Here is a 13,770-nt window from a genome sequence, read left to right as displayed (position 1 = left end):
ATGCCAGACAGTGACCCTGGGGCCTTGTACATGATCGACGAGCAGTCTTCTGTGAGGCTGTACTGTAACTTTGCTCTCACAAAGTTAGACTTTCAAGTGGGATGTGGTGACTTATGTCTCGAATCCCAGCACCAAGGAGGCCGAGGCAGGACTCATACTAAATTCAAGGTTAGCCTGGCCTTCATAGTCAGAACTTGTCTAAAAAAAGTCATTGAAAATTTGAGAAGGATTTTTGCCAGTGTAATTAAAAATTATCAGCAAGGTTATGAAATAAAATTATATTCTAGGCCTGTGTTAGAAGTAAAATATAGACTACATAAAATAAAATTTTATTTTTTAAGAGATCTATTTCTTTATATTTATGGATATTTTTGTCTGCATGTACATCTGTCTATACATCAGAAGAGGGGTTCTGACCCCATAGGACTACAGTTATAGATGGCTGTGAGCCACTGTGTGGGTGCTGGGAACTGAACTCAGGACCTCTGGAAGAGCAGTCAGTGCACACTGAGCCATGTCTTCAACACTGTGAAGTTAAATTTTAAATTCTTAGTTTCTTTTAAAGTTTTTAAAAAGTTTTTGTTTTTTGTTTATTTATTTATTTATTTATTTATTTATGTATTTTGAGACAGGGTCTTATTGTATAATCTTGTCTGACCTAGAACTACCTACCTGTGGTGTGCACCTCCATATCTGGTCCCAAGGATGTCTGTCTGTCTGATTTTTATGTGCATGTGCGTTTATGCATGTACATGGCTGCTTACAGAGGTCTGTAGAGAGTGTCAGCCCCTCCAGAACTGTGGTCACAGCTGGCTGTGACCACCTGAAGTGAGTGCTGATGAGGAGGCAGAGGTCCTCTGCCAGGCGCAAGTGCTGGCAATCGCTAACCACCTCTCCAGATCCTTAGTTAAAGGTTTGCTTTGTATGGATGTGTGGCTGGAGACCAGAAGAAGGCATCAGATTGCGAGCCATCATGTGGGTGCTGGGAACTTAACTCAGGACTTCTGGAAGAGCAGCCAGTGCTCTTAACTGCTGAGCCATCTCTCTAGCCCTATTTAGTAAATTAAAAACAAAAACAAAAACGTGTGTGTGTGTGTGTGTGTGTGTGTGTGTGTGTGTGTGTATTGTTTTTAAACCTTTGTTGGGGACACTTTGTTTCTATTACCAAAACCAGTAGGTGTTAAGATGGAATTGGTAGTGCATAGTAATTAATATTTAGATAATATTTATCTGTAAAAATAGTTTTTAACCAGCTAGTGCTTTGAGAATCTTTTAAAATCTCTTATACTTTTGGAAACTGGATAATATTACCATTTGATAGTCATTTATAATTTTAAAAAATGACTAAATGTCTGTTTTGCTTTGCCCCAGGTTTTTGTAACTTTGATTGTTTGTTTGTCTTACATGTAGCTGTGGCTGGTCTGAAACTCAGCATATAGAGCAGGCTGGCCTCACACTAACAGAGAGCTGCTTGCCCTTTGCCTCCTGAGTGCTGAGACTGAAGGTGTGCACCACCTTACCCGGCTCACTACGCTTTCTAGAGACTCAGTAAATATGAGGCTGCTGCTAACATTGTATATTATTTTGCAGCAAATATGTTATTTGATTATTTTTGGTCACTTATTGTATGTAAGTGAGCATATGTAATACGGCATGTGTGTGGAAGCTGAGAAAAATTCAAGAGGTTCAGCTCTGCCCTTCCATTGTGGCTCCCAGGGGCTAAAGCCACTGTCAACAAGCGGCCATCTTGCTAGGACACATTTTTTTCCCAAATAAATAGAAGTATACTTAATGATTAAAAAGTATCATAGAGCCAGGCAGTGGTGGCGCATGCCTTTAATTCCAGCTCTTAGAAGGCTGAGACAGGCGGATTTCTGAGTTTGAGACCAGCCTGGTCATACTGAGTGAGTTCCAGGACAGTCAGGGCTATACAAAGAAACCCTGTCTCCAGAAAAATCAAAATTTAAAAAAAAAGTTTCATAGATACATAATCAATACTTTTTGATTTTACTGCTATAACAAAGAATTGTGCTCTGTGTTTGATAACAATGCACTGCAGTGTAGTCGTTCAGTCACAGTGTACTGTAGTGTGGTAGTTCAGTCAGAGAACTGCAGTGAGGTAGCTGGATCACAGTGCACTGCAGTGTGGTAGCTGGATCACAGTACACTGCAGTGTGGTAGCTGGATCACAGTGCACTGCAGTGTGGTAGCTGGATCACAGTGCACTGCAGTGTGGTAGCTGGATCACAGTGCACTGCAGTGAGGTAACTGGATCACAGTGCACTGCAGTGAGGTAGCTGGGTCACAGTGCACTGCAGTACCATAGTTTGTCCACACCAGCACCACCAGCATGTGTGTTAATGCAAAGACCTTTTACATCAATACGCAACAGGAATACTTCAACTTCTCTGTCATCTCTGTAATGTCACATGGTTTGTGACTAGATTAAATTTAGATTTAACAACTTGAGAAAGACCATTTCCCAGGGTCGGTAGGAAGGAGTGTACAGGGACTAAATCTCACTGAAACCCCATATTTAAAGGGGAAGTAGAGGGACAGGAGCTAGAAGCTACTCTTTTTATTCTTTTTTTTTTATATGTTCATTCTTTATTGGATGGGAATTAAAATTGTGTCACATGGGAATTACAATTGAATAATTTGAACTTTGTAAATACAAGATATTCTCTTTTGAAGCCATCAAAATAATTTATAATAGTTAAATGCCTCTTAAATAAACAGGATATCTTCTGAAGCTAAAAGTAATATGCACTCAACCAGTTTTTAAAATCTATTTGGAATGTTAAACATGATAGAAGTAGAAAAAAGTCTCTTATGAAGTCCTCTATGAAAGGAAATTATGACAAGTTCCTGGTTACACAAAAAACATTCAGTCTCCAAGGAAGAATATGCAGTGTAACTGTGGCTTCATAGAAGTAATTGGGTAGTGTTCCTTCTGTTTCTATTTTGTGGAATAGTTTGAAGAGTATTGGTCTTAGGTCTTCTTTGAAGGTCTGATAGAATTGTGCACTAAACCCATCTGGTCCTGGGCTTTTTTGGTTGGGAAACTTTTAATGAATGCTTCTATTTCTTTAGGGGTTATGGGACTGCTTATATGGTTTATTTGATCCTGATTTAATTTTAGTATTTGGTATTTGTCTAGAAAATTGTTCATTTCATCCAGATTTTCTAGTTTTGTTGAATATAGGCTTTTGTAGTAGGATCTGATGATTTTTCAAATTTCCTAATTTTCCATTGTTATGTCTCCCTTTTCATTTATGATTTTGTTTATTTGGATACTATCTCTGTGCCCTCTGATCAATCTGGCTAAGGGTTTATCTATCTTGTTGATTTTTCTCAAAGAACCATCTCCTGGTTTTGTCAATTCTTTGTATAGTTCCTTTTGTTTCTACTTAGTTGATTTCAGCCCTGAGTTTGATCATTTCCTGCCTGATCATTTCCTGCCATCTACTACTCTTGGATATATTTGCTACTTTGAGTTCTAGAGCTTTCAGTTGTGCTGTTAAGCTGGTAGTGAGTGTATGCTCTCTCCCGTTTCTTGTTGGATGCACTCAGAGCTGAGTTTTCCTCTTAGTATTGCTTTCATTGTGTCCCATAAGTTTGGGTATGTTGTTTCTTCATTTTTTTTAAAATTCTAAAAAGTCTTTACTTTCTCTTTCTTCCTTGACCAAGTTATCATTGAGTAGGACTTTGTTCAACTTCCATGTGTATGTGGGCTTTCTGGTGGTTTTGTTGCTATTGAAGACCAGTTTTAGTCTGTGATGATCTGATAGGATGCATGGGATTATTTCAATCTTCTTGAATCTGTTGAGGCCTGTTTTGTGACTAATTTTGTGGTCAGTTTTGGAGAAGGTACCATGAGGTGCTGAGGAGAAGGTACATTCTTTTGTTTTAGGATAAAATGTTCTATAGGTATCTGTTAAATCCATTGGCCAATAACTTATGTTAGTTTCATTGTGTCTCTGTTTAGTTTGTATTTCCATGATTTGTCCATTGATGAGAGTGGGGTGTTAAAGTCTCCCACTATTATTTTGTGAGGTGCAATATGTGCTTTGAGCTTTAGTAAAGTTTCTTTTATGAATGTGGGTGCCCTTGCATTTGGAGCATAGATGTTCAGAATTGAGACTTCATCATAGTAGATTTTTCCTTTGATGAATATGAAGTGTCCTTCCTTATCTTTTTTGATAACTTTTGGTTAAAACTCGATTATATTTTATATTAGAATGACTATTCCAGCTTGTTTCTTGCGGCCATTTGCTTGGAAAATTGTTTTCCAGCTCTTTTTCTGACGTAGTATTTGTCTTTGACACTGAGGTGCATTTCCTGTATGCAGCAAAATGTTGGGGTCCTATTTATGTATCTAGTCTGTTAGTCTATGTCTTTTTATTGGGGAATTGAGTCCATTGCTGTTAAGAGTTATTAAGGAATAAGGATTGTTGCCTCCCATTATTTTTGATGTTATTTTTATATTTGTATGACTATCTTCTTTTGGGTTTATTGAAAGAAGATTACTTTCTTGCTTTTTTTAGGGTGTGGTTTCCTTCATTGTGTTGGTGTTTTCCATCTATTATCCTTTGTAGAACTGGATTTGTGGAAAGATATTGTGTAAATTTGGTTTTGTCATGGAATATCTTGATTTCTCCATCTATGGTAATTGAGAGTTTTGTTGAGTATAGTAGTCTGGGCTGGCATTTGTGTTCTCTTAGGGTCTATATAACATATGCCCAGGATTTTCTAGCTTTCACAGTCTCTGGTGAGAAGTCTGATATAATTCTGATAGGTCTGCCTTTATATGTTACTTGACCTTTTTCCCTTACTACTTTTAATATTCTTTCTTTGTTTTGTGCATTTGGTGTTTTGACTATTATGTGATGGGAGGAACTTCTTTTCTGGTCCAATCTGTTTGAAGTTCTGTTGGTTTCTTGTATGTTTATGGGCATCTCTTTCTTTAAATTAGGGAATTTTTCTTCTGTAATAGTGTTGAAGATATTTACTGACCCTTTAAGTTGGGAGTCTTCATTCTCTTCTATAGCTATTATGCTTAGGTTTGGTCTACTCATTGTGTTCTGGATTTCCTGGATGTTTTGGCTTAGGAGCTTTTTGCATTTTGCATTTTCTTTAACTGTCATGACAATGTTTTCTGTTATCTTCTTTATCTGATAGTCTCTCTTCTATCTCTTGTATTCTGTTGGTGATGCTTACATCTATGACTCCTGATCTCTTTTTTAGGTTTTCTATCAACAGGGTTGTCTCCCTTTGTGGTTTCTTTATTTTTTTCTATTTCCATTTTTAGATCCTGGATGGTTTTGTTCAGTTCCTTCACCTGTTTGGTTGTGTTTTCCTGTAATTGTTTAAGAGATTTTTGTGTTTTCTCTTTAAGGGCTTCTACCTGTTTACCTGTGTTCTCCTGTATTTAAGGGAGTTATTTATGTCCTTAAAGTCCTCTATCATCATCATGAGAGGTGATTTTAAATCAGACATTTTAAAAGCATTAAAATCATTGCTTTTCTGTGTGTTGGGGTATCCAGGGCTCGCTGTGGTAGGAGAACTGGGTTTTGATGTTGCCAAATTACCTTGGTTTCTGTTGCTTATGTTCTTGCCCTTGCCTCCTGACATGTGTTTATCTCTGACATTAGCTGGTCTTGCTGTCTATGACTGTGGCTTGTCCCTCCTGCAAGCCTGTGTGTCAGCACTCCTGGGAGATCAGTTCTCTCTGGGAGGAATTTGGGTATGGAGAGCTGTGGCATAGAGTCAGCTCTGGGGTGCAGATGGGAACTGGAAGGATCCTGTCCCTGGCTATTCCTTGGTTCTTATGTCCTGATGGCTCCGTGTGGGTCCCTCTTAGGCCAGGAATTTGAGAAGTGGTAGTCTTACCTGTGCTCACACATGTATTGGCACTGCTGGAGACCAGCTCTCTCCCAGGTATTTGGGTATGGATTGCTGTGGCACGGGATCAGCTCCAGGCCTTATTTTTTTTTTAAAGTTATTTTTTAGACTTATTTTATTTTATATGTGTGACTGTCGTGCTTGCCATGTATGTCTGTGTATCCTATACATCCTGGTTGTAGGTGGTTGTTGGTGCTAGGAATTGAACAAAGATCCTCTGCAAAAACAAGTACGTTTAACTAACCATTTCTTCAGTCCTGAGGAGCTAGTCATTTTTTATAAGAACTTTGTCTGTTATGTCCAGAGCCAAGGATACAGAAGAGGATACTGCTAAATAACACCTTAACTTTTCCATGGACTTTTTTTTTTTTTTTTTTTTTTGCTTGTTCTTGTTTTCTGCTTTTTTGAGACAGGGTTTCTCTGTGTAGCCCTGTCCATCTGTCCTGGAACTTGCTCTGTATTCCAGGCAACTCAGAGATCCTCTTGCCTGTGCCTGCCAAGTGTTAGGATTAAAGGAATGCACCACCATCTTCTGGCTGCCTCTTGCACTTTAAAGGTCATTTGCTACTACAGACTGTAGTAGTACGTCAGGCTTTAGAGGAGACAATATATAATTCATAGCTATCCTTTTGTGTAAGTTTTAAACTTTTATGTATTTTGAGGGGGTAGAAAATACATGAATGTCATGAGGTACACTGAATTCCACAGGACAACTTGGGAACTGGTTCTTGCTTCCACCGTGTAATCATGGGGATTGAACTGCACAAGAAGTCCTACTTACTGAATCATGTTGCCTGCTCATCTCTATTTTTTTTCTTTTAGCTTTATTTTACATATGTGGGTTTATATGAGTATACCATGTGCAGAAAAGGTATCAGATTCCCAGGTCCTAGACAGCTGTGAGCTGCCATGATGGGTGCTTGTAATTGAACCCAGGTCCTCTCACCACTGAAGTATTACACTAGCCTTCCCCATTCCACCCCCATTCTCGTAATCTATAGGGTTTTGAGGAAATTACTTACCTCTTCTGAGATTATTTTGTGTCTGTGTAAAAAAGAACTGAGTTGTTTTTGGATTGAGAAATGAAAATGGCATGACCCTGACTTTGTAGACAAAGAGCAAGCACCAGATGACTTCAGGACGTCAGTCAGGATGGCTTCCAGGCAGATTTGTTCTGTTGGGGAAAACAGTTAAGACACATAGCAATAGAAGTGTCAAGACAAAAGGAGCATCACTGTGGGTGGTCCCTTCATTCTGTCCACATTATCCTTTTCTGTCCCCTTTGCTTTCCTGGCTCCAAAAAATAACTATACTTTTCTTATTTACTTTTTCCCCCTCGCATAGTCTCAAGAGTGTGTTAGAAGACAAGTAGAAATTAGCATTGCCTTGTTGAGCATGTCAGATCATGGGAAACTCATGTACAACTCGGTCATTATATCCCTGACTGGGGAAGTCTTACTAGTTTTACATCAGAATGAAAGATCATACTTCTCCACTCCCATCCACAGTACTGCTGGGCCCCGGTTGTTGTCTTCCTCACATGGATGGACTTTCACTTGATCAATAGTTTCTCTGGCTTCTTCTTCACTCCCTGCTAGCCTACTAGTCACACTATTCCCCTGTTTAAAATTTAAAAAAATATTTTTTTGGTTTTTTGGTTTTTTGGATTTGGTTTTTTCAAGACAGGGTTTCTCTGTATAGCCCTGACTGTCCTGGAACTCACTCTAGACCAGGCTGGCCTCAAACTCAGAAATCCACCTGCCTCTGCCTCTCAGAGTGCTGGGATTACAGGCGTGCACCACCACTGCCCAGCTAAAATGTAAAATGTTTATCCCTTAGTACCTTCTTAATTCACTCAAATATATTCCAGTACCTGTTCATTAAGTATTGGTTGTTGGTGGTAAATAACACAGGTAGGGTCTTACCCTATGGAGCATAAAAGCTGGCTTGAACTTTAAAATGTCAGTCTTCACATGTTGCTACAAGGCCTTCTAGGATCCTTGCTCTCGCCTCTACCAATGTGTGTGTTCTACCCATGACTACTGCACATTAGCCTTGCTTTTCCTAGGTGTCCTCCTGCCTGGATGTGTCATAGCCTTTACACCATCTGCTAAGTTTCTCCTCATTTAGTCAGCACCCCCAGTTCTGCCTTTTCTGTAATGCCTCCTGTAATCTCCCATAATCAGTCATTCTGAATTCTGTGCTAAGTTCCATCTCAGCATTTTTGTCATGGCCTTCACCTGTAAGGTTGAAGACTTCCATTTTTCATCTGACATAATCCGTAGTTTCCATTAGCTAACACTTGCTGTCTGTTAAGATTATGTTACGAGCTAACAGTGTATTAGCTTTCCATTGCTGGGATGAAGCCTCCGAGATAAGCAACCTCTTGGAATGGTAGATTTGTTCTCTCGTGTTTCTGAGGTTTTTGTCCAGAGGCTCAGACTCTCTTCCTGTGGACCAGTGAAAGAGCAGAAAATCATTCCTGTCAGCATGAGGGGCGGGGGAGCTGGTCAACTGGGAAGTAGATGGAGAGGCTGTGTCCAGAGTTTAAATGTCCTTTCCCAGGAACCCTAACAGTGCCGCAGCAGCTGAGGCCCACGCCTTTAATATTAACATTTGTTAAATTTTTTTGTAGAACGTTTAAGATTCAAACCATGAAACATATATTGTCACTTATTTGTTAACAGCAAGGGAGGTAACTGTTATACTATCTCTGTCTTGCAGGCTAAGAGGTGAGGCTGTCATAGTTAGGGTTTCTATTGCTGAGACAAAACACCATGGCCAAAAAGCAAGTTAGAGAGTAAAGAATTTATTCAGCTAATATTTCCACAATACTGTTCTTTATTGAAGGAAGTCAAGATAGGAACTCCAACAGCGTCCACCTGGAGGTGGGCGCTGGAATACAGGCCATGAAGGAATGCTGCTCCTCATGGCCTCCTCGGTCTACTTTCTCTTAGGACCCAGGACAGCGAGACCCCCAGGTGGTGCCATCCACCATGGGCTGGGCCCTCCCCCATTGACTGCTAACAGAGGAAGTGCTGTGCAGATGTATCTCATGGATGCCTTTCCTCAACTAAGGCTCCTTGCTTTCTGATGGCTCTAGCTTGTATCAAGTTGACATACAAGGCCAGTCAGTACAAAGAAAGGGCAGCAGGGATCAGGCAACTTGCTCAGTGTCGAGGGTATAATTCTCTGAATCTGTGATCTTTTCATGTTCATAACTTCCAAAATTGGTAAAAAAAAAAATTGTTAAGGATTTGGATATATTTGATGTACCACATATGAAAACATTGGAAGAGTTATTAGTTTTGGAAATAGAGATATCCCATTTTTACTGGTTAGTAAGATGGTTTGTGATTAATATGATACTTTAATAATGGCACTGTTGAGACAGATGATGAAATCCAGAATTCCTGTACTTACCTCTCAAACAAACAGACATTTAGTTTAGAGACGTGTGTTTGATATGTGTATGATATTAAATGTAAAACCAGGAAGTTATACTGACACATACTATAAGAATTGTATAACGGTATTTATTTCTATGTACATATGGTTAAGGTCCAATAAGCCCTGACATAAAATTAAGGTGTTAACAAAGGCTGGTTGTCAGATAGTCTGCAGTACAGAAGACATGAAGAGTTAGAGGTTTTTAGGGAATAGAATCTTCAGGTATAATAAGCAGTGACTCAATAGTAGGCTGGAAATAAAGGAAAGTCCCTGTCTCTGAATCTATACAATAATAAATTATTTGTATTGTTAAATAATTGTATGACTTAATTTTTTTCCCATGAAAAGTATATTCAGAGCCTTAAGAAGCAGGCATTAGGACTTGACTCCTCCCTGGGCTGCAGGATGCAGTCAGTCTATTAGAAGAGTTCATACTTCAAAAATGTCTATATGGATTTCAGGATAATTAACATATTTGGTTAGACATGTACACTATAAAGTTATGTTTCTTATGACAATCTTAACCTATCAAATGGAAAATGCAGAGTTCTGAATCTTCATTTCTTTCTTCTTGAAACAGCAAACTCATCATTACATTGGGTAAGAAACACAAGAGAAGGAACGAGTCTTCAGATGAGCTGTCGGATGCAGAGCAGAGGTCCCAGCACACATTCAAAGAGCAGCACTTTCAAGTGAGTCTTCCTTTCTATTCTGAGAGGTGAAACACTGTGAAAACTGTTTAGGGAGCATAATGTTGCCTCATGGATATTTACGCTCTAGCTGAGTGATAAAAGTACAATTTATTATATAGTAAATACTGTAGGATAGCATTATTCCAATATCCTTTGAGAATATTACCATATAATATTAGATGTGGGAATTTTACCTGCCCTCCTTAAACCCCTCATTTTTCAGTAGTGGAACTGAAACTCTGAGAGGTCAAATAACAACACAAGTCCTGGATGGCTTTTAACATGAAGCAGTATCCAGTGCTATCTTGGATTTACAGAATGCTTTCAATGTAATAAATGGTCAAAATATTAATTTTAAAAATCATACAAATTGCAGAACAAATGAATTGACTCATTTCTAGAGTCAGTACTTTTTGTCTGCTTATGCTGAAAAAAGATAACCTATGATTCTAAAAATCCCAACAGACATAAATATTGTACATTTTGCCTTTAAAAAATAGATGTATACTCAAAATAATCTTATGGGGAAATATATATACATAATCTTCTATAGTGAAGGTCATAATAATTCAGGCCACCCTCTGCTTTCTAATATTTAAAATCCTACTGTAGGCCGTAGGGGTGGTGGCAACTGTTGAATCACGGGGCCGGAAAGCCCCTGAATGGCCTTTCTTCTTCCTCATGCAGCTTCTTATCCAATGGGAGAGTAGTGGCTCAAGGCTCCTGGGCTGCTGCGAGAGTTGAGGTAAGGGCAGTGATCGAAGCTCCTAATATCACATGGCCTGGCCTTTTCTTCATATGCTATCCATAACTTAGGTAAACTTATACTTAACTTATTCAATATCAGACTTTTTAGTTTAATTTTCACTAGAAAACTGCTGGCCATTTTTCCATCTTATAATTTGCCAAACAGTTCAACAGTAGTATAGTTCTTTGTAAACATATTTTTTTCACTGTAGTGATAGGCTGCTTTGATAAGTGTGTTACTTTAACAAAACAAAAAAAAGTATTTCTAATAAGTATAAATCTCTATTATGATGTATCTGACTATCATTTTAGACCTGAGAGAAAAGCCCACATAGCTTTCACTGACAGCAGTGGGCTGTCAAGATGGACTCTTAATGCCAAATTAGATTTTAGAGACAGAAAAATCTACAATTGTGAATATGATGTCTAATTTTATGCCTTTAATCTTGATAAAGAGTGCTTTAGTAGTTAGATAATTTTTAGAGGCCTATATGATTTTATAAATACCTCTGCAGCTGGTTATAAATATTTATAGAAAACTAGTTCTGTCATGCAAAGTATTAGTCACTTAAGAACATAACTCAGTGCTTTCTTTACATAGTGCAGTGAGCTGGTCTCCCGAAGCCTTTCATAGGAATAGATAAAAGCCTGAAATAAACTAGCAGAAAGAACATGCTACTGTTTAAAAAAAAATGGAGAAAGCTAGAAAAAAAGCACAGTTACCAATTATATTGATGTCAGATTAGTTTATATAATTTTAAAACTAGTTAGAGATATTGTATGATAGAAATGTAACTGGAGACGTGACTCAGCTTTGGCCGTACCTAAAATGTGCTGCTGTGTGTGATTTAGGTTGAGATCATCTGCAGTCTTCTGTCCACAGACTTTCACAGCAGTTAATTAGGCTGATAAACTCTACCCAGGATGAAAGAACAGTTGATAATAAATAGTCCTCGTTCTGTCTTGTGAAGTTATGCATTTTTGTGAGTATTGAGGAATTTTTTACACCATGTATTTACGTTTTTACTAAAGATCAGTGGGCATTTCAGGGTACCAATAAGAGGTCAAGTAACCAGAAAGGAAACTGTAAGATAGCTGAAAATATATATTAGAATCTTATAAAAATATAATGCATGACTCTCAAATTTAGTTATTTAGAAATCATGCATAATGAAACTTCAATAATTCATATATGTTTTAAAATATAGTAAATGTCAAGTTGAGTGCAAATTTAAACTATTTAGAACATTAAGATCTACATGATAGTTGTAATAAAATTCTAAGCATACATTTAACCTACATAAATTCATAGAACTTTCCCTTTAGGGAACAATAAATGTTTCATGTATTTTTCAAATTAATATGTGAAAAAGGTGGATTTCTTGTAGTCTTTTTATTATGACTATATACTACCTTCCTGTCTCCTCCATGTTAGGAAATGTAAATATGAGGTCGGGCGTGTTTCCTTTAATCCCAGTACTTTGGGGCAGAGGCAGAGGCAGAGGCAGAGGCAGAGGCAGAGGCAGAGGCAGGCAGATATCTTAAGTTTGAGGCCAGCCTGAGTTCCAGGACAGGTAGGGCTACACAAAGACATCCTGTCTCCATACAGACAAGCAAGCAACTAACCAACCAAACAAGAACGTAAATATATTTGTGTCCAACAGAAGGACTAGAAACTGTTGCTCAGTGGTAGAGATCTAGCCTAGACCCCCTCCCCCACCAACAGAGAGTGTAAGCAGATGGTGACCCATCCTAAGGAAAAGACATGTGATTTGGCCATCCATACATTGCCTCTCTCTCTTGCAGTATTGCTCAGCTCGTAAAACAGGTGAAGCATGGTCTTACAAAGGCCACAACCACTGCAACCTTGGTGCCACAGTAACAGCGTGGTGCCTCACCACTACACAGATTCAGCTGGTTCTGTTACAGCTGGGTTTGCTATGGTTGTGAATATAATGAAAAGGCTTCCACATAGATAATATTTCATGAACCATAGGTAGAATATATGGACTATTTTCTGAGACCATTTCTGGGGAATGTCAGGAAATAGAACAGAAAAAGCAAGAAAGGTTGGATTCACGAAGTAACTGCTATTGTAATAGAAATCCCTCTGCACTGATGGTTCGTGGAAGTGCAAGCTCGTGTAGGTGCTTTTGTATTCTGAAACCAACCTCAGCTTTGGGTTTTCTTTTTTCTTTTTTTCTTTTTTAAAGATTTATTTATGTATTATATCTAAGTACACTGTAACTATCTTCAGACACCCCAGAAGAGGGAGTCAGATCTCATTACAGATAGTTGTGAGCCACCATGTGGTTGCTGGGATTTGAACTCAGGACCATCGGAAGAGCAGTCAGTGCTCTTAACCACTGAGCCATTTCTCCAGTCCTCAGCTTTGGTTTTTCTTTTTTCTTTTCTTTTCTTCCTTCCTTCCTTCCTTCCTTCCTTCCTTCCTTCCTTCCTTCCTTTCTTTCTCTTTTTTTCTAGTGAAAACATAAAAACTTGTGTAAATTTGTTTTGAAAAATTCTCCTTGAATTATGAAGTCAAAAAAGATATTAAATAATTAGGGAGGTAGATAAAGCCATATACATCTGGTTCTGATTCAAAGTTAGACTATTAAAAAGATCTGTTACTGTAAGTAATACCTTTAGAAAGGCTCTAGTTGTATGGTTTTTGTCCTTTTTTTAATGTTAAGGAAACTATTAAGACGAGTGAACCACTTTATTACTTCATCTAGATTTAATTATACAATCATTTTATGTAGTTATTCTAAAAGATTTCATCTTATTTTCTATCTTAAACATTTACTTTAGAGAACATTTAACTTCTTCTGTATTTATTCCCCAAATAATTATTTAACAAGTAACCATTTGATGTAACTTTTAGGTTTGGAACCAATGTGTGAGACTATCTATAGTTTAAAATATATGTTGCCTAGGGAGCAAATTAATAGCTAAATAAGATAACCCTTTACTTTTA

The 13,770-nt window shown here is 38.0% G+C and overlaps 1 protein-coding gene across 15 annotated transcripts in view; it reads left to right on the top strand.

Annotated features, from left to right (window-relative positions):
* Positions 1-13,770, top strand: part of Chd9 (chromodomain helicase DNA binding protein 9) — a 218,723-nt gene that overhangs the window by 131,422 nt on the left and 73,531 nt on the right. For 14 of the 15 annotated variants that reach the window (XM_052166952.1, XM_052166957.1, XM_052166960.1 and 11 more), the window contains one exon: positions 9,935-10,046. In XM_052166952.1, the coding sequence (XP_052022912.1) occupies positions 9,935-10,046 (112 nt within the window). Of the gene's footprint in view, positions 1-9,934; positions 10,047-10,733; positions 10,792-13,770 lie in introns of those variants that run through there. The other variant, XM_052166966.1, reaches the window with a different exon arrangement.

This window comes from Apodemus sylvaticus, chromosome 21, assembly GCF_947179515.1.
Source record: "Apodemus sylvaticus chromosome 21, mApoSyl1.1, whole genome shotgun sequence".
NCBI classification, from domain to species: domain Eukaryota; kingdom Metazoa; phylum Chordata; class Mammalia; order Rodentia; family Muridae; genus Apodemus; species Apodemus sylvaticus.
The sequence above is the reverse complement of the archived record's forward strand: the minus strand, read 5'-3'. Positions and strand labels throughout refer to the sequence as shown.